The 27,310-nt window shown below is 42.9% G+C and overlaps 2 protein-coding genes across 7 annotated transcripts in view; one reads left to right on the top strand and one right to left on the bottom strand.

Annotated features, from left to right (window-relative positions):
- ZC3H12C (zinc finger CCCH-type containing 12C) overlaps nt 1-17,785 on the top strand; it is a 45,263-nt gene extending 27,478 nt beyond the window's left edge. For all 5 annotated transcript variants that reach the window (XM_057399702.1, XM_057399700.1, XM_057399698.1 and 2 more), the window contains exons 3-6: nt 9,071-9,210; nt 10,213-10,447; nt 11,302-11,408; nt 12,168-17,785. In XM_057399702.1, the coding sequence (XP_057255685.1) occupies nt 9,071-9,210; nt 10,213-10,447; nt 11,302-11,408; nt 12,168-13,564 (1,879 nt within the window). In that variant the 3' untranslated portion in view covers nt 13,565-17,785. The remainder of the gene's footprint in view (nt 1-9,070; nt 9,211-10,212; nt 10,448-11,301; nt 11,409-12,167) is intronic.
- Nucleotides 17,786-25,124: 7,339 nt separating this feature from the next.
- Nucleotides 25,125-27,310, bottom strand: part of RDX (radixin) — a 47,837-nt gene continuing 45,651 nt past the window's right edge. For both annotated transcript variants that reach the window (XM_057399704.1, XM_057399705.1), the window contains one exon: nt 25,125-25,813. In XM_057399704.1, coding sequence (XP_057255687.1) covers nt 25,777-25,813 — 37 coding nt within the window. In that variant the 3' untranslated portion in view covers nt 25,125-25,776. The remainder of the gene's footprint in view (nt 25,814-27,310) is intronic.

Below are 27,310 nucleotides of genomic sequence, written 5' to 3'. Positions count from 1 at the left end.
GGCTGCTTAGGCACATCTTATGTATTTCTAGTTTAAAGCGCCAATATTAGCAGAAGAATATGAATTGATTAAAGTGGTTAAACAAAGCAAAAGCAGTCTTTCAACTGAATATCAGAAAGGTGGCTTTTGCAGGCTATGACTCAAAGAATTGCCATTTAACTTCTGTGGGATACTTCAGATCCAGTCTTGTTATTTCGTTATTTTAGCTTTCATGGTGTTGACTTAATCCCTTTCCAGAAGAGGAAAGATGCCTACACATTAAGCCTAGTGCACACAAAGCCTTTTGTTAGAATACTCTTATAGATGAGACTTATTTTTCTGTGTATGTAAACTTAAAATCAGAGCTGAACAGCAAATGCCCTAGAGCAGCTGTGGAGCTCTTGAAAAGGCACTTCCCACAGCTGAGGGAGGCTGGACTAGGGTGGGTCCCGGGTTTCCATCATGCCGTACCTGTCAGCTTTCCAGAGAGCTGTGTGGCTCTAACCCTGCTTCATTAGGTGGGGTTTATTTGAACGTAGATGATGTTGTAATGCAAAATCTTCACTTAGAACCTTAGTTCATATGAGTAAGAAAGGCATTTATTCATTGACATTGAAATGCGCATAGGACCTTTGTTTAGTGTAAGCTGCACAAAATTGATACTACGCAGGTAACACATTTCAGTTAACAGTAGTTCTGTATCCCAGTGTGTGAGACTTAAGTTACTCTAAATTTTCTCTTTATGTAACTGAGGGAAGCAGAAGATGGTGATCTTTGTCCATCTAGCACCAGCAGATCATCAGCTGTATCTATCTTCCCGTGTGTTCTTGGACTTGCTCTTCATGTACAACCAGCTTCCTCAGCTGAGCCTCTGCAGTCTGGAGTAGAGGGGAAAAGGTCCTGTTTCTCTCTGAGGCAGAAACAAAGTTTGGAGGTTTTCTTTTTCCCCTTCATTTTAAGACTTCCCTTTACTGCTGAGGCTGAGGCAGATCCTTCTAACGAGAGAAGTACACTGCAGTGTATTTGCACAGTACTTTTACTTTGCTTGTCGTTTTCAAGGAGAAGGTTGAGATGCTGAAAACAGCCTAAAATTTGTTTATTGCTGTGATACTTCGATGGAATCAAAGTTAGGCTTTTGTCACCAAGAAGGAAGGAGTAAGGAGCAGAGGTTTTAGTGCAAAGGCAATAGGAAAACTTTTCACTATTGTATTTATTTGCTTCTGTTCCATATTTGTTAGTTTTGCTTGGCTACCTTGGGTGCCTTTAGACTTTGCTAACAGCAACAAAAACAAGTTTCAAATTTTACATAAATATGTATAAAACTTTTCTGAAAACGTATGGGCTGCAGTTTGTTGTGCTTACAGAGAGCGCAGCATGAAGATAATGCTGATAAGCAAAAAATTGGATATTTTACTAGCTGTATTGCAATTTTTAGACAACCACTTTCAAAATTATATAGGCAAAAGGACTGAATTATTTTGATCATTTGCTGGGTTTGCAGGTTGAAATCAGTTAATCTTGTTCTGAGCTAATAGATTCTTCTGAAGACTTCACCCTTAGGATTCCCAGGCCATGGAGGTGATACACTTCAGTTTCCTCTTTTGGAAAACCTTGGCCTATATATTTAAATACTGTTTGATGGTACTTCATTGCATAAGGGAAAATGCAGTATGAGATAACCATTGCATACATAATTTTTACTTGTTTGAGGAAGGTGCTGATTTGGGGAGGTTGGTTTTAAGTTTAATTCACTCCCACTCAAGGCAGGTATCTTAGTCTTTCACAGCTTTCATGCCCAGCCATCCTTTCAGCTATGGATATTCTGGGTGCTTGATGGCATCAAGCATATACCCAAGCCTCCCAGATGTGTCAGAGACCACAGTGGCATTCAGCTGCAGGAAGTGTGAGATATCCAAAGGTGCCTAACAAGCATTAAGATATATCTGTTTAGGCAACTGAATCTGGTCCCTGTCTGTTAACCATGAAGCACGTCATTTGGCCATAGTAAAATGTTTGCTGATACCCTGTCTACATAGAAGTTTTTCCACAACTGCAAATTGTGTCAACCAAACGATGGTTTGTCTTATCTATGCCATATGTAGTTTTCATATGGCAGTTTAATTGCTTATGTATTTAACAAACTAACAATTGAGCTGCATTAACTTCTTCTCAGATTGTGTGTTGCTGAGCTCTGTAGACACAATTTATCTTGGTGCCTTGATACAGAAATTCATCTTCCTGTGGCACTGGCTGTCTAGTCTCTTGGGTTATTTTGAGGAGTCACTTCAAGGAATAGATAAAAGTATTTTTCCAACAAGTAATGATCATGTGGGTAGGAGCTTGTCACTGGCAGCTTTCAGTATAATTTGTCTTTGCCTCTTTTGACCTCTGACTGCTGAGTGTATGACTTTTGCTCAGCCAGACACCTGCGTGTATGTCTGGCTGGCAACCACACTTGCCATACTCCATAGAGTGCCCTGACATTGGAATCCCTACAGACAAAAGATGTTTTGAAAGGTGTTACAACTTCCAACACTTTTTTTTCCTTCAAAGACTTTGAAGCATTGGTATAATTCATCATGGGCTAATGGAAAACAAAACAAAAACAAAACAAAAAACCCAAACCAAAACAGCAACCCAGACATTTGGGAACTGTTTTCATTCACTTTGTGTCAGCACCAATATATACATAAGGAACTAATTCAGGACTGATGAGAGGCTGGATTACTGAGAAATACTTTGGGACAAATTATTTCTGTGATTACAAAATTAGAGCTTTAAAAAAAGAAAGAATATAAAAAGGAGATTAGGCTAGTGGCAAAACCACACTGCCAGGCTAATGAGTCACTAATATGATATAGGTTGGAAATTCTTACCTCTGTGCTATGGACTGAGCACTGTTTTCCTCCTGTGACATGAGAGAAGAAAATAATTTGCTAACTCTCTAAATTTACCAGGCAGATCTGTGGTTTAGTTTTGTTCTTCTTGCTTTTAATCAGTATGCTTTTACATGGGAGGTACATTGATGTGTACACATTCCAGTTGTGTAAAAACCTGTGTGTAGACCTCATCTCTAATGTTTCTTATCATTAATGTATGTATTTTCTGTAGCTTTCAAATCTGAGGGTTCCACGTTGATTTGGATATTGCATTAGAGCACACCCTAAGTCTTGCAACTGTTGTTAGTAGTTAGTGTTTAGGAGTGTATATCTCAGCGCTTTTCAAGACAGTCACTTGATAATCTAGTTTGGGGGCTAGGAAGGTAACAGAGAAAATGAACATGTTCTTATCAGGTGTATTACCACTTGCTACTAACTCTCCTAGCCTACAAAATGATTGATTTTTGTTCAGGAAGTGTTGGGTTTTGTTTGGTTGTTGGTTTTTTTTTGGTGTTTTTTTTTTTTATCCAGAAATAAAACCACAGCTATCAACAGGCCAAATATAAAACTGGTGACAAAAAAGAATTATTCATGTGAGGTATGAAAGAGAAGTAGATAAACCTTAAGTAATGTACTTTATCTTCTTTCAACTAAGAGTGGTAGGTAAAACACAGCAAGCAGAACTAAAGCTGTATGCACCAGGACTGCAGCTGTCATCCTGACTGATCTGAGCTTTCACATACTTCTAATAATTAGGAAGAGATTTTTAAAAGAAAGTTTCTTGACAAAAGAAAAACAAAAACAACCCAAACATTTCTCCTCTTTTTTACAACTATTCAGAAGGAAAAAAGGAAAAAAGTCAGAAGCAGCAGCATGATTTCAGTCTTTTCACCGTATGATGTATCATAAAGCTGATGAAACACAGAGATCATGAAAAGGAGAGCATCAGATCTGCATGACAACAAAATGGAAGAAAAGAACAAATTCTAATTGCACATCTTCTTCACAAACATTTCTTGGACTTTATATCCACTCAGATACCAGCTTAGACTGTCTGAAATGGAGTAGAAAAAGAAGATTTATACAAGCTATAAATCCCTTTGCTCAGCAATGCAGAAAAAAAAAGTATGGATTGTAGCACATTCCCCATGTTTGTTTTCTACAGATTAAATGTACTTGAAGTTTAAGTATATGTAAAACTTATCTTCTGGACGAAAGAATTACAATAGTCTATATTAGGCAAGAGAACTGCCTGATCCTCCCTCCACCTTTAAAAGTGTGGCTTGAATTCCAGCCTGATGGAAAGCAATAAGTAAGAGTGTCCATTTCTTTCAGAGAGGCCTGGATTTCATTCCTGAAATGATTTCTCAGACTTACGGGAAGAAAAATACTGTTTCTAAAATGTGGTCTAACAAAATACTTGTTCGCTGTCAGGAGTGAAAAGTGGTTTTATCCGTTTGAAAACATGGAGATTGTTTAGAGTAATAACAGTACAGTGATTTCACTGGAATTTAGTAGCTGGAACAAGCCCTTCCCAGCTGTTTTAAAATGAATTGCAGTATGATTATGGTTGCACATGACCAGCTGATAGCATGAACAGTAACCGCTTGTATCAGGCTTGCAAAGGAGGCTGTATGGCTGCCCATTGAGTACTGAATGCACACCAAGTGTCCTGATTCTGTGCTGCCTCAGGGAGTTGTAGTTAGGCTTGCCATAGCTGGAAATACTGTTAGCTGTTTTTTCTATGCATATGTGTGTGTGCATTTTAAATTATAGAACCATAGAACGGTTTTGATTGGGAAGGACCATAAAGGTCACCTAGTTCCAACCCACTGCCATCGCCAGGGACACCTTCCACCAGACCAGGCTGCTCCAAGCCCCATCCAACCTGGCCTCAAACACTGCCAGGGGTGGGGCAGCCACAACTTCTCTGTGCAACCTGTGCAAGTGCCTCACCACCCTTATAGTGAAGAATTTCTTTCTAATGGCTAATCTAAATCTACCCTGTTTCAGTTTAAAGCCATTCCCCCTTGTCCTGTCCCTACATGCCTTTGTAAAAAGTCCCTCTCCAGATTTCCTGTAGGCTTCCTTTAGGCACTGGAAGCTGCTCTAAGGTCTCCCCAGAGCCTTCTCTTCTCCAAGCTGAATAAGCCCAACTCTCTCAGCCTGTCTCCACTGAAGAGGTGCTCCAAGCCCTCTGATGATACTTGGTCTCCACTGGACTTGCTCCAACAGGTCCATGTCCTTCCTGTGTTGAGGGCCCCAGAGCTGAAGACAGTACTGCAGGTGGGGTTTCAGGAGAGCAGAGAAGAAGTGGAGAATCTCTCTGCTTCTGGAGAGCGCTCCCTAAATCTGCTGGTCACGCTCCTTTTGATGCAGCCCAGCACTGCCAGCTCATGCTGAGCTTCTCTTTAACCAGGACCCCCAAATCCTTCTCAAGGTGTGCTCAGTCCATCTATGCCCGTGTGACATTATCTGTATGTGGTTTTATTTTTTGCTTTTAGAAAGCTATGAAATACACAAAGGAGCTACTCTTTCAGGCAACCAAGAACACAAATAATTGGGTAGTATGAAACAATGCCTAATAAAAAAAATTGCTAGGTGTTTTATTACTACAGTGTCATTATAGTGTCATGGTATATTGGATGAAAACAGAATGTATTATTGCAGAGGCCTATAACCATAGCTAAGCAGGATAGTGATATACATAGATGTCTTGCTCCTTACAGTGTTCCTAGAATAGCTCTGTAGGTACAGAAGATGGACTGAAACTATCCTTGGAGTTCCTTGTGCCAGCTTAAATGTACAAACTTTTGATTATTATATCCAGCAATGATTATAATATCTTAATATGTTTCCAGGTCCCAGCTCCAGCATCAGTAGAAGAGGAAGTAGCACAGTTCCTCCTCACTTAAATCCAGATAATGGTAGTGGCCAATTTTTTTTGTTTGTTTGTTTTCTTTCCTCTTTTTTGTTTGTTTTTTATGTTTTGGTTTGGTTTTTGTTTTGTTTTTTTTTTTCCTTTTGTCTGGGGCCTTCAGCACAGCCTCTGCTGAGGATGATGCTTTGTGAGAGGTGTTAGCCATGACTCATTCTCTCTCCACCCCTAGACACAGGTTCATGCCACCTCCTTCACAGGCTTTTGGAATCTGAACATTGTTTTAAATGTTTTCTCACTTTGTCACTTTCTCACTGTGGCACTTCATCCATAGCACAATTACTCAAACTGTATCAAAAAATCAAGGAACACAGAGCAGAGATGTGCTTTAGAAAGCTGGAAATATGTACTTCGGAATGGTCCTACTGAAAAAAAACATTTTTAAATAACTTTCTGGTGTTTTTATTTGCCTTAAAACATTTGAGTAGGAGGAACTTTTCGGACCCCTGTGGTTATCCATCATCATACTGTCCCCTTTACAAATCACTCCTGATGAAGGAGTTGTCTTCTACCTTTCTGGAAAGCACATTGTGGCATACCTGCTATACACATCAAGCTGGCCAACCGAAAGGTAGCGGCTTGCTGCCATGCTTGTGTGTTTCTTCTGCTACACAGAGCTGTGGGGCTGGGAGAGACCTCACGAATTTGCTCGTCTCCCCCTGTGCATGCACAGCCCAGAGGAGCCAGCTGATTTCTTCTACAAAGTGTCCATTGAGGAGAGCCCGAAATCCATAGACAGACTGTCCCATTGATCAGATAGAAAGCTTTATGTAATGTACATCGTGATTGTTCCTTAGTCTAGTTACAGGACTTTTCTGCCCTTACCTGGTGTAACTGTGGTGGGTTGGCTGCTGCTTCTGCACCAGCAGAACAGGGGAGAAAACAGGAGGAACATGAATAAGAAAACTCATGGGTCAAAACAGCAGCAGGGATATCACTCACCAAGGACTGTTGCATGCCAAGCAGACTCTGCTTGGGGAATTTAATTTATAGCCAGTTAACATAAATATTAAATTACTGATTCAGGTTTTGGGAAGCAAGACAAGACAAACATTAAAATACTTAAGGGGGTGAAAAACATCTTTTCCCAGGCTCACTGCACTGCAAACATCCTTCCTCACCACTTCTTCATCACAGTCTCACTCCAGACACCTCTCCTGCACCTTGTCATAGCTGCAGGTGATGCTCAGTCCCTTCAGAGGGGCACCGAGTGGTGCACAGTTGGGATTGGGATGTCAGTTTTTGTCTGCTGCTCCTTTCTTGCACTTTTCGTGTTCTCCACAGGCTGCAAGTCTCTCTGGGGGTGTACCTGCTCCTCCTCTAGCCTTGGTGTTCCTCATTCCCTTCTCTGTTGTGAACCCAGCTAGAGCTGGGCATACCTGGCGTGGGACAGCCCCTCTTCTTACAGAGTCTGCCCTGCAACCTCCTGCTACCAAAACTTTTCCATAGACACCCAATGGTTGATCAGTGTCCTCTATTTTAATTACCGTCTGTATATTGTAGATTGTTTTGTTCCTCCACAGGCTGTCTTTTGTTCTCCAGATTAACTAAATGTGCTTCCTTCAGCCTTTACCCATAGGTATCATTTTACTTCCTTTTGGATTCTTTCCAGTTCATCTGTATCTTTTGTAATATGTCATGCCTGAAACTGGCTGTAGAAGTTGGCTGAGGACTCATCTGCCTTTAGAAAATGACATAATTGTGTCTCTTGCCTTACCTCAGACAGTTATTGTGCAACAGGCACACATCTTTTGTTTTGCTTATGTCTGATCAGATTCTGGTTAACTGCCTCTCCGCAGCATTTTTAATACACAGTTAATTTGTCCTTCTGAAGCACAGTACTGAGCAAATTCTCAGTTTTGTTGTGTTGATTTTGGACAGTCTCTCCAAAGAGAGAGACTAATCTGTGCTGCAGAGTGCCTGCCATCCCCTTGGCCTTGCAGACCTTCTCTCTCTTCTATTGTTTGGGTGGGACCTCACAGAACTCCTGTAGCAGGGATTTGCTGTCTCCTCCTCTGCTAAGCATACCGGTGCTCAGTACTCACCTGCTGGCATTTCCTAAACACATTGCACTCTTCCATGTTGGTATTTCAGGCCTCCTGTTTTGCCTCATTGAGTCTTCATGGTGCCTGTTATACTGTATAGTTTTCATAGAGTCATAGAATCATAGAATAGTTAGGGTTGGAAAGGACCTTAAGATCATCTAGTTCCAACCCCCTGCCATTGGCAGGGACACCTCCCACTAAACCACGTCACCCAAGGCTCTGTCCAACCTGGCCTTGAACACTGCCAGGGATGGAGCATTCACAACTTCCCTGGGCAACCCATTCCAGAGCCTTGCCACCCTCACAGTAAAGAATTTCCTCCTTATATCCAATCTAAACTTCCCCTGTTTAAGTTTTAACCCATTACCCCTTGTCCTATCACTACAGTCCCTAATGAAGAGTCCCTCCCCAGCATCCCTATAGGCCCCCTTCAGATACTGGAAGGCTGCTATGAGGTCTCCATGCAGCCTTCTCTTCTCCAGGCTGAGCAGCCCCAACTTTTGCAGCCTGTCTTCATACAGGAGGTGCTCCAGTCCCCTGATCATCCTTGTGGCCCTCCTCTGGACTTGTTCCAACAGTTCCATGTCCTTCTTATGTTGAGGACACCAGAACTGCACACAATACTCCAGGTGAGGTCTCACAAGAGCAGAGTAGAGGGGCAGGATCACCTCCTTCAACCTGCTGGTCACACTCCTTTTGATGCAGCCCAGGATACGGTTGGCTTTCTGGGCTGTGAGCGCACACTGAAGTTGGCTCATGTTCATTTTCTCATCGACCAGCACCCCAAAGTCCTTCTCTGCAGGGCTGCTCTGAATCTCTTCTCTGCCCAACCTGTAGCTGTGCCTGGGATTGCTCCGACCCAGGTGCCTACACCTTGCACTTGACATGGTTAAACTTCATAAGGTTGGCATCAGCCCACCTCACAAGCATGTCAAGGTCCCTCAGGATGGCATTCCTTCCCTCCAGTTTTGGTTTGGCTGTGAGGATTTTTAACACTCCCTACTTGTGTTTTTCCTTACTTACTGAATCTGTGTACAGGTGCTAAAAATGTTGGGCAGATTCAGCATCCCACACCATTTTGCAGGTGAAGGCAGTCTTTGGGGAAGGCTGGGACTGACTCCCAGCTGCCTTTAGAAACCACAGAGCAGCTGTAGGGCGTTCTGTTGTGCTCCATTGATGGTCATAGAAAAGCAAAATCATACAATAAGTAAGTTTCATATGTGTTTCAGCCATGGGAACAAAGAAGTATTTTCTTGTCGAGGAATCAAATTGGCAGTAGACTGGTTTTTGGAAAGAGGCCACAAGGATGTTACTGTGTTTGTGCCAGCATGGAGAAAAGAACAGTCAAGACCTGATGCTCTTATCACAGGTAAGCTCTGTTCCACCTTAGTATTCTGAGTCCATCTTTCAGAGCTGCTCGTGATCTCCAGATTCCACACAAAGAAGGAGAAAATGCATTCGGATTGGTGGTTGACAGACTGTGTAGGATAAGAAGGAGCCACATAAAATCTTAAATATGCTTATTTAGTAGGATTAGAGAGAAAACTCTTTGGATTTGATAGGACCTTATATATAAATGTGTAAACCATTCCAGGAAAGATACATTCTGAATTATTACTGGAGGTAAAAAAGAAAAAAAGAAAAAAAACAACTCAAAACATTTATTTGCTGTTCGTTACGAGATGACATTGGAGCTCTTTTTAGGGGGGGGGCTGTTAGTATTTGTGAAGAGCCAAAGTGCTTGTACAGAATGCAGACTTTTTTAGTCTGTGTGGGTATTAGCAGTGACACCTTCTCAGGAGAGCGCGTCTCTGTGTGGGCAGAGTAATTCCATTAACTTGAGGTATTGGAATTATTTCAAAAGATATTTCTTGCAGGGTACCACAAAGAGAAGGAAGAGGTCTGTCTTTACCAAGGAGCTCAGTAATGGGAAATCCTTGGCTGTACTTGGGTGTAGCCCTCCTATTTGCTGAAACATTCCTTAGTGTTTAAAAGCACCCCTTCAGTGAGAGAAGTTTTTCACAGGTGTTTTGATAAATCGTGTTTCTTTTGAACCACAGTAGCATGAACAAGGTCCTCTGTGTTAGTCTTAGAGAAATGGTGTGGAACAGGAGGTTTTGATTTCTTTGCGGGCTTTTTTGAAAGTATTGCCAGTTGACTGCAGACTGTAACTTCACATACTATATACCAGATATCATCTGCTGAAATATAACCATTTAAGACATAGAATATAGAATCAAGTAAGTTGGAAGAGACTTTTAAGATCATATTTAGTCCTAAGTGCTTGGATTGTCTTCCTCAAATCTGATCTGTCTGTGGTGATTAAACAAACCTATTTTTCTTTTCAACTTTCTATTCTTATTTATTGTAGATCAAGAAATCTTGCGTAAATTAGAAAAGGAGAAGATTCTTGTGTTCACACCATCCCGCCGAGTGCAAGGGAGAAGGGTGGTATGCTATGATGACCGATTTATAGTGAAGTTGGCCTTTGAGTCAGATGGCATCATTGTTTCCAATGATAACTACAGGGATCTAGCTAATGAAAAGCCTGAATGGAAGAAGTTCATAGATGAACGCTTGCTGATGTATTCATTTGTTAATGACAAGTAAGTCATTCTATCTTTATGTGCCCCTACAGTAACTGAGGAAGGGACAATGCAAAGACTTGTATGACTCTCCTGTGTTACACCCAAATCATTAGGTACATGTAGGAAAACAGGAGAAAATAGTAGATCACAGATTGGATCTTCTGATGAAAAGTACTCAAACTTTGGTTTTTGATTTGGCTTTTTTATAACAATACATTTGTTTATGCTATTTTTTTCCTCTTTTGGTGTATGCCAATGTATATTTAATGCATGCTATGGTATAATATTCCAGTTCTTTTGATACACTGAGCCAGCGTTTCTGAGCGCTTGTGGTTAGACTCCTAAATCCTAGAAAACTCCATGTTGGAATGACCTTCAGGAGGTCTTTATTTCAGCTGTCTGCTTAGATACATCTATGGTGTCTTCCTACCCTGGCATACAGGTCAACTGCAGTTACCACTGCACTCTCTGAAGCAGACACTTGGATTTGAGTGCTTAGGTTCTGGAGCAAGAGTCATGGACAGTCAGCAGTTTTGCAGAGTTGTTTGTGGGGTTTCAACTCTGTATTGCTGCCCTTACTTTGATTTAGGAATGGGTTGTGTGCAGCCCTGCTTTTTTGATGCAGAGCAGTCAGCTGAGCTAGACTAAAGGTGTCTGAAGCAGACTAGGGGTGCCTGTTTCCGTAACTTACCTCTCAGGTAGTACCTGCAGCAGAAAAGTGGCATTTCAAAACACCTCTCAAAATACCCAGTCTTAAACATGTCAGCATGGCATGTTATGGTGTAGGACATAGTCATGAGGTTCTTGATCTTTGCATGAGGAATACGAAAAGGCTTATTTGCTTCCACAATACTTTTTGTTTTGCTTTATAGATTTATGCCTCCTGATGATCCTCTTGGCCGCCATGGGCCAAGTCTGGACAATTTTCTTAGGAAGAAGCCTATTGTACCAGAACATAAGAAGCAACCATGTCCCTATGGTAATTTGATTTAATTTGTCAGTTTTGTGCCCTGCCAGGACTGTGGGCAAGGTCCTGCTTTATGTTAACACTGCCAAAATGCTTTTCAACAGAGGTTTTTACACTGTTGTTTTAGCCTAGTTGAAATGGTTGGAATGCTGAGCTGATAGTGTGAAGTGAGGTGATTTATTTTCATGTGCTAGTTAAGAGAACATTTCTCTCTGCTAGTTGAACTAACAGAGCAAATTTATTAATCATTTGTAGGAATAGATCCAAAACAGCACCTAAATTCTGCAGGCTCAAGAAAGCCCTTTTGTAATGTGATTTGGTCATAAGACATGTAATTTTCTTCCAGAAAACTGACTGATCTGTCTGAACTTTGGCTGCTGAGCATCCCTACAGGCACACCACCATTTTGACTGATCTGAGACCTGCTGGTCTTATGACTCTTGGGATTTTCCTGTTAAGTTTTCTGCCTGTATATCTCCTTGGCCCAATACAGCAGGTGTGTACAGGCAGACTGACAGTGTCATGTTCAGCTCACAATGTGTCTGTTTGTGTTGGCCTGCATTCTCAGAGCATTAGTTGCGGCACGCTGCCATTGCCTCTTTTTCTCAAATACAAAGAGAAGATCTTAGATCTCACCCTGTGTTACACAAAGCCATTTGCAAGATCTTTCAGTCATCAGTAAAACTGTAAATTAGGGACATTTCTTCTGTTTGATTATTAACAGATTTTGGTTGATTATGTTTTTTTGTCTGTTTATGTTTGTATTAATAGGGAAGAAATGTACCTATGGACACAAATGCAAATACTATCATCCAGAAAGAGGAAATCAGCCTCAGCGATCTGTAGCTGATGAACTTCGTGCCATGTCTAGAAGCACAGCTGCCAAAACTACGAGTGAGGGAGGACTGGTAAAAAGCAATAGTGTTCCCTGTAGCACTAAAAATGATGGCATTTCTGAGCTGAAACGTGCTGCTCCAAAGAGGCAATCAGATCCTAGTATAAGGACTCAAGTCTATCAAGACTTGGAGGAAAAGCTTCCCACCAAAAACAAGTTGGAAACCAGGTCTGTACCTTCTTTAGTTAGCATACCAAGTTCCTCTGCTGCAAAACCCCAAAGTACTGCACCTTTAACTAATGGCCTTCCATCCGGAGTTCACTTCCCACCTCAGGATCAAAGACCACAGGGACAGTATTCTACAGTGATGATGGCAACCAAAAATCACGGAACACCAATGCCTTATGACCAGTATCCAAAATGTGAGTCTCCTGTGGATGTAGGTTATTACTCTATGCTGAGTGCATATTCAAATCTAAGTATATCTGGTCCACGTAGTCCTGAGAGGCGCTTCTCCTTGGACACAGATTATAGAATTAGCTCTGTAGCTTCTGACTGCAGCAGTGAAGGGAGCATTAGCTGTGGCAGTAGTGATTCCTACATGGGTTACAGCGATCGCTCTTACGTGAGTTCTCCTGACCCACAGCTGGAGGAGAACTTGAAGTGCCAACATATGCACCCCCATGGCCGCCTTAACACTCAGCCTTTCCTGCAGAGCTACCATGAGCCTCTTGCACGAGTGCAAAACTATAGTCATGAAGAACCAAAGCATCACCACAAACCTCCAGTTCCGTACATGGCTGTGCATCTGCAGCATCCAACAGTTGGTGCTCGTTCTAGTTGTCCCAATGACTACTCTGCATCTCAGAGTTCATCACACACAAAGACCATGCATCTGGGGAGAGCCCTTGTGTCCACGAGAATAGACAGCATTTCAGACTCACGTTTATATGATAATTCTCCATTAAGACACAGAAAGCCTTATTCTGGCCAAGATGGGCTTGGAAGCTGGGATAGGCAGAGTTATGGGATGGATGCATATGGCTACCGCCAGACCTACTCCTTGTCAAGTAACCCCACACAGCCGTGTTATGAGCAGTTTGCCTTCCAAAGCTTACCTGAACAGCAGGACCAGACCTGGCGTGTACCTTACTGTGGAATCCCTCAAGACCCTCCAAGGCACCAAGACACACGGGAGAAGGTTTACATTAACCTCTGCAACATCTTCCCCCCTGATCTTGTGAGGATCGTTATGAAGAAGAACCCTCATGTGACGGACGCTCAGCAGCTCGCTGCAGCCATCTTAATGGAAAAATCTCAGCTGGGTTATTGAGAGATGATACATCTTTGTGGTGTCTAGTAGTTTTCAGCTCAGCTCTAATGCTGAGGGAGGTTTGCTACAATAGCATTTGGGATCTCCTTCTCAGCAAGGAGGTTATATAGTAATCCGTTTATGTGAAATACTGTATCATGGAGTCTGTATGTATAGCCCCATGCATTGGAAGTACCAGATATGTTTTGTGTTCTAGTTTGAAATTTTTTAAATGGCTATTTTCACATCTGGAAAATGTTCCAGTTTAAATTAATATATATATATGTATAAAAATAATCTGTGGTCTCTGGTTATAATCTTTGGTGCATCAGGGGTTTATATGCAGCACTTTCTATCCTTGTTACATGTTGTTGGGATTTTTGTTTTCGTTTTTAACTTGCTGAATGTTTGTCCTTGGTCTGTGTGGTATTAAAACAACCTGCAGAAAGGATTTTGCTACTTCTGGCAGGCAATTTTCAAGCCAAGTTTTTGAACTTTTTACAACACCATAAGTATCTATGTTTGTTTGTTTGTTTGTTTGTTTTTGTGAGCTTTTTTATGCTATAATTATTTATAGGAAACAAAGATTTGCAACAGCACTGACTTTGTTTTTTTAAACAAATAATTGAGTTACCAGTTAACAGTGAAATGGGTAAGAATATATTGGTAATTTACAGTATGGCACTTTCATTGCTTGCTTTGTTTTCTTTAAATAGTTACATGTTTTGTTGATGCAGTCTATTAGTAAGATCAGGTGCAATCAGAGGAGGAAAAAAAATGGTTGGTGGGTTTTTTTGTTTACTATTTATGGATAAGGTGAAAGCCTTATTGCCTGATTTTCAAAGCTGCTGGGAATTTGCAGCCCCCTTTGAACCTGCCAGAAGCTGCAAATGCTCAGAACCTCCCCGAAACCAGCCTCCCCTGTTTCCTTTCCTGTGTGTTGTTACCAATCTCTATGTATTTCTGGTGAGGAGAAGGCGCCCTGAAATCATAAGATCCCATTTAGTAGTTTTATGTGGGTTTTTCTTTGTGTTGCTGCACAAGTGTACTGGATAAAATACGCTTTTCATAAAATATTTACCTGTTTTTAAATGAATTTAATTATCTCAATGCAAGTTTTATATTTAAGATACTGTTCGATTTTTCTTGCTATTTATAAAGGCTGGCCTGAAAAGGTTTTGTGTGTTGAGGATATGCAACATTTATTAACTGCACTATGGTATGATATTGTAGCTCAGAATAATAACTTAAACTGCTTATTTTCCGTTCTGTTTCAGTGGGGAGGGGAGGATTGTGGGGAGAGAAGATACTGTATGTGTTCTTGAAGTTAGTTTTCGGCCTGTTGGATCACGTAGGCCTGATTCTTGCCACAGATATTGTAGTTTTAGAAACAGACAAACTGAGTCTGTTTTAGTATTAGTAAGGGATATTTCTGGTTTTAAGTCATGGGTTTTACTAGCACCTCGTAAGCTTTTTTAGAGATATACAATAGAAATAGATTTTGCAATTGATGTCAGATGTACTTACGTGACATTGTCAGTTGCCGAGAGTTTTAGGTTTCCATCCGTTGTAATGATGTTCAGTGTTAAAAAACCAAATCACTAGTTTACACTATTACTGCTGATAATTTTGGTGTACTTGCTGGAATTTAAAGTAAGGCCCTGAAGAACCAGAAACTACCTTTTACTGTTGATACAAATTGTATCTTTTTAACTGAGAACTATTTTGATTTGTAGATTTAGTAGAAACACAAATGTATAACTATAACTAGTCTTTTGGGCAACATTTTATCCCTTATTTAAAAAATAGAGATTTCAGACATAGGATAGACGTAGGAAAGTGACAGTAGATATTTATTTAGGTGTCTGTTGCAATTTCACATAACAAAAAGAAAAACAAGAAACTATTGGCATCTTCTTCCTTCTAAAATCTTTGTAGTGGGAACTCAACTAAAATAAAGGTAAAATGCTGCCTAAAAATGATGTCCAAGCACCTTTGAATACGAAGACGTTTTCACTACTTGTGCGACACCATGTGTTGCAGCAAGTAGGTTTTAGGTATACAGTAAATGCTTCTAAAGGGCATTGTGCTTATAGACATATCCAATAATCTGAACCATGTTCAGCAAACCAATTCAGGACGTAGTGCTCTTGCAGCTTCCACTGCTGATGCTCTGCGGGATCTGCCACTGCCCGTCCCTGCAGCGATACTGGAGGGGCTCTGTGCCATCTGTCGTGCGTTGTCTGGTTAGGGAGAGGACCTTGTCACCTCTGCCAACAGTTTTTCCCTGGATTTGGTTGGTCGCCACCGGTAGAGCATGTTTTAATGTGGAGATCGATGCAGTGCTGATGCTGAGGTTTGGACTGGGAAATGGGTCTCATCTTAGTTGTACACTAAGATTGTTTTAAATTGAATTACACTGCGTACTACACCATAGTGTAGATGCAGCTGTTTTAATAATGCAGTTGTTATATTTGTGGTTTTAATGGGTTTCTACATTTATTTTTTATGTAGGAATTTACTTCTGCTGAAAGTTGAATTCCTTTAAGCATGAGCAGAAACATTGTGTGTGTAACAAACAGAGGCATTTTGTCTTTTTCCCTACCACGTGAGCATCAGAATGCTTCCTACTGTGTACATGTAGCAGTACATCTAGAGTACTGGATGCGCAGGCTTAGCCACGTTGTTAAAATGGTGCAAGGAGACGTGGGACTGTGTGCTGCAGCGCCCAGTCCCGGGTTGTCAGTACTGACTGTGTACATTAAATGCAGTATCGAATCCCCGAAAGTGTGTTGATTGCTGGACAATTCTTGTCATAGGTTCTGTGTTTTGTACTCAAGCACTGAAAACGCTTTAAAAGTATAAGAACAGGAGTAATTTGGTGGTTTTAATGTTGTGCAATGATGTGCTAGTTCCCCTTAGACTCTGTTTTGTTGGGTAGAGCAGATTTACTGTGGACAGAACACTGGCCTTGGTATTTCCTTTGGTTTTGCTGTGATAATGGTGAAATGAGGAGCTGCATGTGAACTCCTCCACAATGAAGAAATCGGTTTATATATTTAACAACCTTTAGAGAGGACACCAGTAATAAATATGAATACAAAGATACTGGCAGAATACTACATTTGTCAATGTAATCGTGTTGATGAGAATTGAACTGTAACATCCCGTGTTACTTAAACAGTACAGGTAGTGCAGTGGTACTGCCTCTGCCACAGCGGAGTGCTAGAATTGCAGCGGAGGATTAAGTACCTCAGAATTAGGCCTGTCCCACCTTCTTAAAGAGGGCAACACTTTCCCTTGCCTTCAGTACTTGAGAGTTGTTTTGATACTTAGCAGAAACTCTGTATTTTTAGATGCAGTCCTGAGCTGTTACAGGTACATCAGCAGTGGCGTACAGATTCACAGTATTTTGAATGCACATTTACATTAGGCATCTGCCCACAATTGTTTTGTATACAACAGTGCATTGCCAGTATTTAAGAGTTTTTAGGTATGTCCCTTGAATACGTAACTTGGAGCTCAGTGTCCCAGGCTGTGACAGTATTAATCACTTGTCTTTTTTTTTAAACAGACAAATACGAGTGTGCATATAGATACACACACTCACATATACTTGGCAAGTGGGTTTAAGACTACTGCTAATAGTCAGATGTAAGATCATATCTTTTCAGGTGTCCTGTTTTCTGTGGTATGTCTGAATTGTAGCTTGGTCCTCCACTGCAGAAGAGCTCTGGAGAGAGCCACAAGCCTGATGTGTTTGTGTGACACCCCAAAAAGAAGGGATGCCGGTCAGGTGAAGCCCTTGAGAGGGACTCCCACAGCCTTGGAGTGCGTGGACTGTTACCGAGCTGTTGGTGATCTTCTCTGTGAACATCATAGCTAACGGTGAATGCTTTTCCAACCCCATCACAGCTTTGGGTGTAAACCAGAATACCTCACTTGGAGCAGAGGGCTGGGCACGACTGCCCTGGCAGGGTGAACGCCTCGGGTGAGACATACCACAGCATCCTGCCACAGGAAGAGACTACCAAAACATCTGTCAGCTCTATCGGCTGATGGTCTGACCAAGGTATTTTTGATGTGTAAAGCTTGAAACAGGAGACACAATGCTTTCATACTCTCTGGAGCATTTAGAAAAATGCCCAAATGACTTTTCACTGCTACTGAGAATTTAAAATACTGTGCAATTAAAGAGTCCGTTTGTTTAAATAAAAATAATGGAGAAGTTATTTATTTTGATTTACAGTGACTCTTGCTAATTTATTCCTTGCGTTGCGAGGCTGTGGTGAAGTGCTGGTTTGGGTTGGGATTTTTTTTTTTGCCTTTTTTTTAATCATAGGAACTAAGACTGCTGAGAAGAAAAAACAATAGATTTAAACTTAAAACTCAATTGCCTTGTTTTGGTTTTTATAAAAGGGCTGAGGTTTTATAAATGTCAAATTGTGCATTTTATATGCTTTGTGAATTTCAGAGAAGTGCAGTTTAAGAATTTTGTTCAGATTAAATATGCATGTGCATCCTGTTTAGACAAACCATGTAACTAGCCTTAAAATCATCTGTGTTAAATGATTGTTCCAGCTAACCTTTTGCTAGGTAACACGTAAGATGTTCAGACTTCATCTTGACGTATTCTAGAATGCATTTCGTACATCTTACGGTTTCATCAGAAACTGGTGATCTCATCACCTAATCACACAGGACACGTCTGTTTGCATGTGAACCATCCTCCTCTATGTTGGGTTTTTCTTACAGTGCTTTACAAAGTAATACACGGGTACATGTGAGCTATGTGGTAGATCTTTATACAGGCACTATCAAATACTGTGTGCTGCTCTGAAGTACAAATATGCTTTAAATAGTTTCCCAGCTTCCATTTTCAGGTCATAAAGGGTTGTCATGACTTGTGCTTGAAGTGTTTATTACTCTGTCTACACTTTAACATAAATGACTGCAATAGTTCTCATCCCCTCTCTTAGACTTCATAGCCACTGCAGGGCCCAGGCTCCTGCACACTTACCCGTCTGCCTGGGTCCAGCACACTCACATCAGCCAGTTCAGTGGTGCAAGGGAAGCCCTCAGTAAAGCTGGCATGTGTGGAAGTGCAGGAAGGCTGGGCCTTGAGGAGCGCATCTGGAGCCCATCTGGGGAGCTGCCTGCTCCCAGAAGGAGGTGAGATCTCACTGGTGCTGACAGGTTGTTCAGCCAGGATTGCACTCTGTGGTCCTTAGAACACTTATGAACCAAAACTATGCAGATGTTTAAGCACGTCCATCCGCAGTGTTTCAAAGGTGGAAAATCTACTCTTCACCTTGCAAACCAAAACCTCTTGGCCTTTTGTAGAACCTTTTTTCCCGTGGTCTCAGATGAAGTCTAGTTTACCACGTTAGGTTGGCTGGTTGGTTGCTTTTTATTTATCTGAATGACATTCTTAATGAAACTGATAGTTAGAAACTGTTTTACCAGCATAGTACATCCTGCAAGGAAACAGAAATGCAGCTACAGCAGCAATAATAGTGTTTTGTAGAACCTTTTCCCCTCCTTTTCTCTGTACTTGTGTTGAGTAGGTGAGATTTTGATACTGTCCTCAAGTCCGCTCCAGCAAAAACATCAGTTAAAAACAATGTTTGCACTAGCTTGATAAAGCAATTGTCAAACTGGCTCTTCCTTCCTGCACTGGTTGGTCTGTGTTTTTTCTGTGATGTGACTATTCACATCTTAAAACCACCTTCTAAACCATACAGAAAAACATGTACATGGATTCTGCTTTTAGAGAAAACAAAATAAAGATTCATTTTCCTCACTGATGGGCTGGTTTTATTTCATAGAGAGGAATAAATAGATCTCGATAGCAGTTAGCAGTGAATTACAGACAGCTTTTTGTTCCTGCCTGCACAATAGAACTGCTTTGAGTAAATTTAAACAGTTTCAAACATAGAAATGATTATAGATTATCAGTTCATTTTTAATGTAGTAAATCCTATTTAATAGTCACTTCCCCCTGATGTTGCTTACTGAGAAAACTGGGGTTAAGTAGCCACATAAGTCAGTTAGTAGCAGAATTTGGATTTACATGTTTTGCCAGTGGAATCAAAGGATGTTTTTGGTTGGAAAATATTGCAAAGCTCATCTAGTCCAGTCCCCTGCCACGGGCAGGAACACCTTCCACTAGAGCGGGTTGCTCAAGGCCCTGTCCAGCCTGGCCTTGAACACTGCCAGGGATGGGGCAGGGGTGGACCTGTCTGCTTTCAAGTACTGCTACACATTTATTTATCTTCCATTGTGTAGCCTACCTCTGAATTTTGTGAGGTGAATGGAATTTAGAGCAGAATAGAATAGTTGCCCAATGAATGTGAAGATACTGCAGTTTTCTCATCTGTGATGAAACGACTATTCAAACTGCACAGAGCTGTTGAATTGCGGTTTTGCCAAACTGCATTGCCTGGCTAGGGCCACACCAACTGTGCTGGGACCCCTTCTCCTCCCTCTCCAGCCCTACATGCAGGTGCAGGACCAGCCTGCCAGCTATGCAGTGAAGGGTGAAGTCAGGTAATAAAACTGCAGGCAGAATGAGCAACCCCAAACCCCATAGTGTTGCCCTGGTTATTTGCTTAATGTGTTCTGCATAGCTCTGACATGTGCTGCTTTACTGTGCCCACCCTGAGTCTATCCTTATGACTGTGCTGCCTTTCAGGGCACATGCAGGCACTGGAGCAAGGTGTGACGGTCCCTCCCCAGCAGCCGGGTGGGAATATGACAATCCCTGGGGATGCCGCTCTTGGAGCTCATCATGGTGTGCACGACCCATGACTGATCACATCAGCAGCGCAGTGGAGGAGTGATGGGAAGCTGTATGCAGTGCATGAGGTGGGAAGCCCTGGCTCACAGGGTAAGGTGGTCGCATCCCAGAAACACCAGTGCTGCCTGCACCACCGCTGACATGCTGCTTGGCTCTAGGTGGTGGCTCCTTTGCAGGCTCTGGTGTGAAGCTGCTTGCGCTCCAACAAACGGGCACCTCTGCTGCGCTTCTGTCAGGAGCCAGGCTGGGCTATTGCTGGCCCAGGTGCTCCTATCACCTTCAGCTTTGCTGAGCCCTCGTGCTCACAGCATGGACATACCTCATATTCTGAAGTGCTGTTTGTTTTGTTCTCAGTGAATCACTGCTTGGAGCTTGAGCAAAGAGCATCCGTATAAACAGAGGGAGGGCTCAGGATGCGTGATCATGTCTCCAGCAGGAAAAGATGGATGCTGAGGTGAGGTTTCCTTGGCTGCTGACAGCACAGTGCTGCCAGTTTTGCTCACCAGCTGGTTAAAGTCTCTCTGTAAAGCCCTGGCTTTTTGTCTCCATATAACTGATTCAGAAATCTTCTATTTGCAGTAGTAGATGAGGATATTAAATAGCATCCTCTGCACACTTTGCACTTTTAAAAATAGGATCACATTATTCACCTGGCAGCAAAACGCAGTTTTGGAGGGCAGAGGCTACATCCCCCAAGCATAAGTAGAGGATGGTCTCATCTATGGTCTCGGAACTGTGAATGACTTCTGCTGTGTTTACCAGGCTGAGCAGAGCTGTCTGAAGACACTGAAGACCGCACATGCATGTCCACAAGGGACCTGACCTGCAGCCTCCACCCAGACAAGTTAAGTAGAAAAGAGGTTGCTTTTCCTGCAAGTTGCTGTTCTTTTAAAGGCATTGATTGGGTCAGGAGAGGAGAAAACCACATTTCATCCATTTCAGATGTGCACTGCAGGCAGGAGATACACTGCTGACACAGTGCTGCTTCCCTTTTTTTTCCCCTTGCAGTTGCACTGGCCAAGAGCAGCAGGTAGGGATGGTGGAAATTAAATGCCACTATTAATTTACATGAGCTAGTGATGCATAAGAGAGAGGAATGTGGGAAATAAGGCACTGGTGCTGGGTGTTCACCAGCAGGTTCCTTACGTCAGCCAGGCTCGGCTTACAGCGATCCCAGCTGTGCCCTGGAACTGGAGCTGTGGTGGTGGTTTGGGTGACCCAACACTCCACACCTTGGAAAGGAGCCTCAGAAGGGGAAAACTGTATTGGGGCCATGCCAGGGTGCTTGGGAGGCAAGGGGGGGGGGGGGGGGGAAATGTGGTTTTTATCCACGTATACAAGGCTTCCAGGCATGCACAAACCTGGATTTAATTTATATTTTGCCAATTTCAGAATAAGAAATGCTCTTTTATTGCTGGGGAGGGGGGAAAAAAAAAGCAAAAATAACAAACAACCAACAACAAAAAATAAACAACCCCCAAAAATCCAAACCAGACAAACCACCACCACCAAAACCCAAACCAAAACAAACCTGAATTGAGTAGTAAAATCCTCATCTCTGGCAGTGTGTTTCATAGAATCACAGAATGCTTTGGGTTGGGAAGGACCTTAAAGCTCATCCAGTTCCAACCCCCTGCCATGGATGGGGCAGCCACAACTCCTCTGGGCAACCTGTGCCTGAGCCTTACCACCCTCATGAGGAAGAACTTCTTCCTCATGTCTAATCTAATCTAATCTAAATCTCCTCTCTGTCAGTTTAAAGCCATCGTCCCTTGTCCTGTCACTACAGGCCCTTGTTTCCCTCCCTGATCCTGCACCGCAGCCCCCTTGCACACCATGGCAGCACCTCTTGCTGCTCCAGCAGCAGCCGGTGACTCTGGCGTGAGTTGACACTTGCAGCTGACTGCAAGCACCAACCACGGTGCCCCTCGGCACTAACCTGGCCCCTCGGCTCTGCCCTGGCCTCCTCACAGTCACTACAGCTGAGGAGAGGCAGGTGCTCCAGAGCGGCAGAGGGATGATGCTGAGCTGTTTATTGGTTTATTTCATACAAGAAAAGTGCCCCTTGGCTCCTCCTGAGACAAAGTGATTCCATTACTGCTGGAACTCTGTGTGCACAGGACGCAGCACAGCGGCTCATGGCCGGCAGCCGTGTCTACAAAATCGTTTCAGAGAAAGGAAAATGTCAGCATGGCAAAACCAGAAAGCATTCCTGTGCCACGTGCTGCCGGGAAATGGGGCTGCCACCCTGCTCTGAACCTGCATCAGACTTCTAATGAGCGTTAGCTTGTTTACCCAACCCTTTCCTCTTGACATTTAAAACTCATTTAGTGGGATACCACCTTCTCTTCCTGCTGAGGGCTCACAAGCTCTGCTGCGGGAGGCTGCAGGGCTGGGATGTAGCGCGGGCTACATTAACCGAACATCGCACGCACATCAAGTATGGAGAGCAGGGTGGCAGCAGAACTTCAGTCACAGAATCTGGGAAAACAACCCCAAAAAGAATGTAGGTTTTTGATACTGCCCTTCACCGTTGGAGCAGCAGCAAGGCAGCCCTGAGCCTGTGGTGTCTACACCCCAGACACTGCCCTCCCGGCCGAGGCCAGCTGCAGCCTGGCTGATTTCAGACCCAGGCACCGCTGCAGCCACAAATGCAAAGGCTCATGATGGACATGTGCACGCAGCAGGAGAGCCACCCGCCAGTGTGGAGACAGCACAGAGGTGAGGGGCACAAGGAAGGAAAACACCACTTCAAGTGGTGAACAAGTTGCTTTCTGCTTTACAGACAGGCACAGCTCTTTCATGCCAGCTATTCAAAGCATGATGGAATTCACTCTTTCCTCCCCTGCAGGACAGCGTTTTTCATCATAGAGCTCTGCTACAACAACACTTCAGACAGACATTTACCTGCAGGTAAACACCAGTCTGCCATCTAACAGCATCATCCTCAGCAGGGCAAAGTCCTGACACCCCCTTCCCCGAGCTGAGTGAGGAATGTCCTGTGGTCTTCCCCCAGGCAGAACCGTCACCCCACATGGAAGACTGTGATGATTTTCAGCCAAATGGATCTGTGACAGGCAGACGAGAGCAGCTGCATTCTGAACAAAGCTACGACCGGTGGTGAGAAAGAGCCCACAGCTTTCATTACATCAAATACACTTTCTTCACGGGTCTGTTTTCAGTTCTGGATGATCAGGTACATCACAGTTTGTCTCGCCCAATTCCCCCTCTGCAGGGCAGTCACCAGAGAGCTTCAAACACTGAGCACAGCAGCCAAAAAGCAGCGTAGGCAGACAGCAGCAAAGGCAGCACAAGAGTCAATAAAATCCTTGGGAACATTTTGCAGTTGGACTGAAGATGTATTTGCACTATTGCCTTTTGCTGTTAGTACCTGAAGCAAACACAGCCTTGGCAAAGGCTGCTTCAAGTGGCAGTAGCGGCAGAAACACTTTAATATCTAGCCAGAGAGAAAATTCACAGAGGCTGCTGTGCCTGGTGCACACCAGGAACATCTCGAACCCACTGCACGGGTCACAAAGGGAGAAGGAGGCTGCAGAAACCATTTCAACACTCACCCAAGTGCTGAGTAAGCCGGTTCCAAGGCCCCAGCGCTGGCCTAGATGTGCAAGGCACCCCCCAAAATCCCACAGCTCTGGATTCTATGTTCCTCTCTGCAACCTGAACCCAAACCTTGCCCTCCCAGGGCTGAGCCAGGGTCTTGTTTCAACCAGTGGTGCCCCAGAGGCTGGGGAGGCTCCGTGGTCATGGTTGTGGGGGACATGGCTCCAAACCCTGCAGGATGGAGACCCCACTGCCCACAGTCCCCCGGCATCAGCCCCTCCTCATGGGGGCTGCCTACGCAGGCACAATGCCAGCACCAAGGCTGCCCCAGGCCCACAGGAGGCCTGCAGGGCACCAGCACCACTGCTGCCTGGGCAGGTACCAGCTGCTGACTCCAGGTACTTGCTGTGACGCTTCGGCAGCCGCTGTGTCAGACCCACGTCCTCCAGTGGATTTATCCACACAGTTCCCAACCATAGAACAGTTTGGGTTGGAAGGACCTTCAAAGCTCATCTAGTCCAACCCCCTCCAATGAGCACGGCCACCATCAACTAATCCCGTTGCCCAGAACCACATCCAGCCTGGCCTTGCATGTCTCCAGTGATGGTGCATCCACCACCTGGGCAACCTGGGCAATCTTTTTTACCACCCTAATTGTAAAGAACCTTTTCCTCATGGCCAGCCTGAATCTGCCCCCTTTTAGTTTAAATCCTTACAGGCCCTGCTAGAAAGTCTCTCCCCATCTTTCTTATAGGCCCCTTTTAGGCTGGGATAAGGCCTCCCTGGAGCCTTCTCTTCTCAAGGCTGAACAATGCCAGTTCTCTCAGCCTGTCCTTATAGGAGGTGCTCCATCCCTCTGATTGATTTTGTGGCCCTTCTCTGGATCCTCTCCAATAGGTCCCATGCAGGAGGCTATTGTGCAAGAAGGCACCACAAGGAACATGAGTGTTTCCAAGGCTGGGTATGTTCCCAGGGGATGCTAGCTGAATTTGAGAATAACACAGGTGTCCATCTACTCGATTACCAGCTTCCTTAATTATCAGCTCTCATCTTTTCTTTCAAGAGCAAATAAAGCCTCCTATGGCTCACCTGATCACAGCACAAGATACTAACCTGGACTGGTGCCACAAAATGGATCAAAATTCTCAGAGACCTGAAAAAAAAATCCCATTCAGTAGCAATAAATAACAGTGGTCATCAAATAAATAGTGATTCATGGGATTAGCATTAAAACTCATTTATTCAGGCTTTTGTGCAGGGTGCACAATTGAACGTGGTTACATATACACAGTATGCGCATCCTCGTAGCGTACAAAAAGGCAAGTAGCAAGGGGTGCTTACACTGGAAATGTATGTACAGACATAGTAAATTGGGAGTTTTACATTAGAAAATTACCTGACACTATTCATGTATCATCAAGGCTATTAGAAATTGTGTAGAAAACCAATAAAACTTGTTCAGTATCTTTTCTTACTTGACTTTACCCAGGCTGGATATACAGTCCCACAGTAGATCATCTGTGGGCAAAGCCTACAAGCACTTTGTAGGATCACATCATTCACTGTAGCACATCCCATTACATGGTAAAGATTAACATATTAGTATTATTTCCTGTTTTTCTGGGAAGAACAACAGCTTAAATACTTCAAAAAGCTCATTTTCTCCTGGGAAGACAACAAAGGAAAGATTTAGAGAGACCATGAGAGAACCAAACATTAATGAAATGTTGTAACAGCACTTCCTGGTCCTTCCAAAAAACTCTTCACGGACCAGGCAGCACCTATTTAAAGTGCTTCAAATCGTCCATATTCACAGAAGTGCAAGAGTACGCCTTGGCAGACCCCAGGTCTTCTGCTGCTCTGTACCTTGTTCCTATCCTAAGGGCTGCAAGAGATTGTACTTTTGTAACCTGCACAAAAAGACAGAGAGATCAAGCAGATTTAGCAAAAATATACTAAACAAAACCAACGAATAGAAATATGCAGCAACATTGCAAGAACTGTACATCCCTCCTGTAGCTATTCTGAATTTAATTTCTGACTGAATTTTGTTTTAAGATGTTGGCAGAATGAGGAAGCATCACAAAAAGAATGATTTCAGGAACACATAGTTCTTGTGGCCAAGACCCTCATGGGCACCCAGAACCCATCTTCACTGACTTTCAGCTCAAAGAACAAGTCCAACTCTTTAATCTTCTATGCCAGAATCAAATTCTTGCACATACCAGTACCATTTTGATGGAAAAATTTTGCATTATAAAGAACCTACCCTAAAATCCACCCAGGAAGTAGTTTTAAAGGATTAGTTTGCTAATGCAAAACACAGCTGAGTGCAACACATGTAAGTGTGTTAAAACTGCTCCCAAAGGTGGCTGAAGTAAGGTGCCTTGTGCATAAATACACCAAATATAGGACATATTTGTAGAACGTTCAATCACGGCCAGTATGATTTCAGACATCTCTTCCTTTTAGCACATCACATGTACCCTGTGCTATATAGGCTCTGGGGTTTAGTTTATTCAGTTTTTTGCCTTGCATGAGCCTTTTGGAGAACAGGTGAGGACAGCAGAAAGAATTTCTCTCAAATGTATTTCTCTTCTAAAGTTTGAAGTTCTCTGCTGGAAATCTTTACAATGTGTCAAAATACATTTCAAAAATGTGCATTTTCTATGTTGATTTTTATGAAAATTCATTGTTGAAGTGGCTTGGAAAGTGTTTTCCTTTTAGAGAATGACTTCCTTAAATATACTGCATTATGAATAGGCAGAGAACAATCAGTATTTTAAATTCAGCTTTCCTACAGTGTGAACTTCTCATTTTGATTTAGAGAAGTACTTCAGCTATAAGTGTTAATAAATCCGAATTCTATTCAAAAGGAACCAGGAAAAAGACTTAGTTACCAGATATTCTTTGTCGTTCAACAAGCGTAAAAAGCCCTGAATAACACTTTCTTATGTTTATGAGCTCAGCTACAGCATGTAACATGTAGAAAATCACGTCAAATTTTATCCCACAGCCTGTTTCCCACACAAATCATTTTCTGGCACAGAAGTCAGTGAGAACTTCCAGGGCTTGAGCACAAGCAAATAAGACGTGTGGTTAAGATTTAAAAGTACTAAAAAGACTCTAGTATTTTAAAAGTCTGACAGCAATTCCTGGCCAGGGACGGGGAAGAGAAACAGGCTTCTGGCAGCGAGTGAAACTGCAGGTACCACTGAAACCTGTGAAATACTTCCTGGGACAAAGAGAAACCCAGAAACAACCTCCTTTTGCAGGAGGATTGAAACCAGGTAAATAAATCCAATTCTGTCATCGAGGGCTGAACCACGCTCACAATGCAGGCTCTAAGATTTTAAAAATATGGTTTTTAAACACAGCTAGCTTTAAAAAGACTGATTTCTAAAATG

Source organism: Pezoporus wallicus, unplaced genomic scaffold (genome assembly GCF_028554395.1).
Source record: "Pezoporus wallicus isolate ANWC-B61680 ecotype Strahan unplaced genomic scaffold, APGP_CSIRO_Pwel_v1 scaffold_6446, whole genome shotgun sequence".
Lineage (NCBI taxonomy): Eukaryota > Metazoa > Chordata > Aves > Psittaciformes > Psittacidae > Pezoporus > Pezoporus wallicus.
This window is presented reverse-complemented; position numbering and strand designations above follow the sequence as displayed.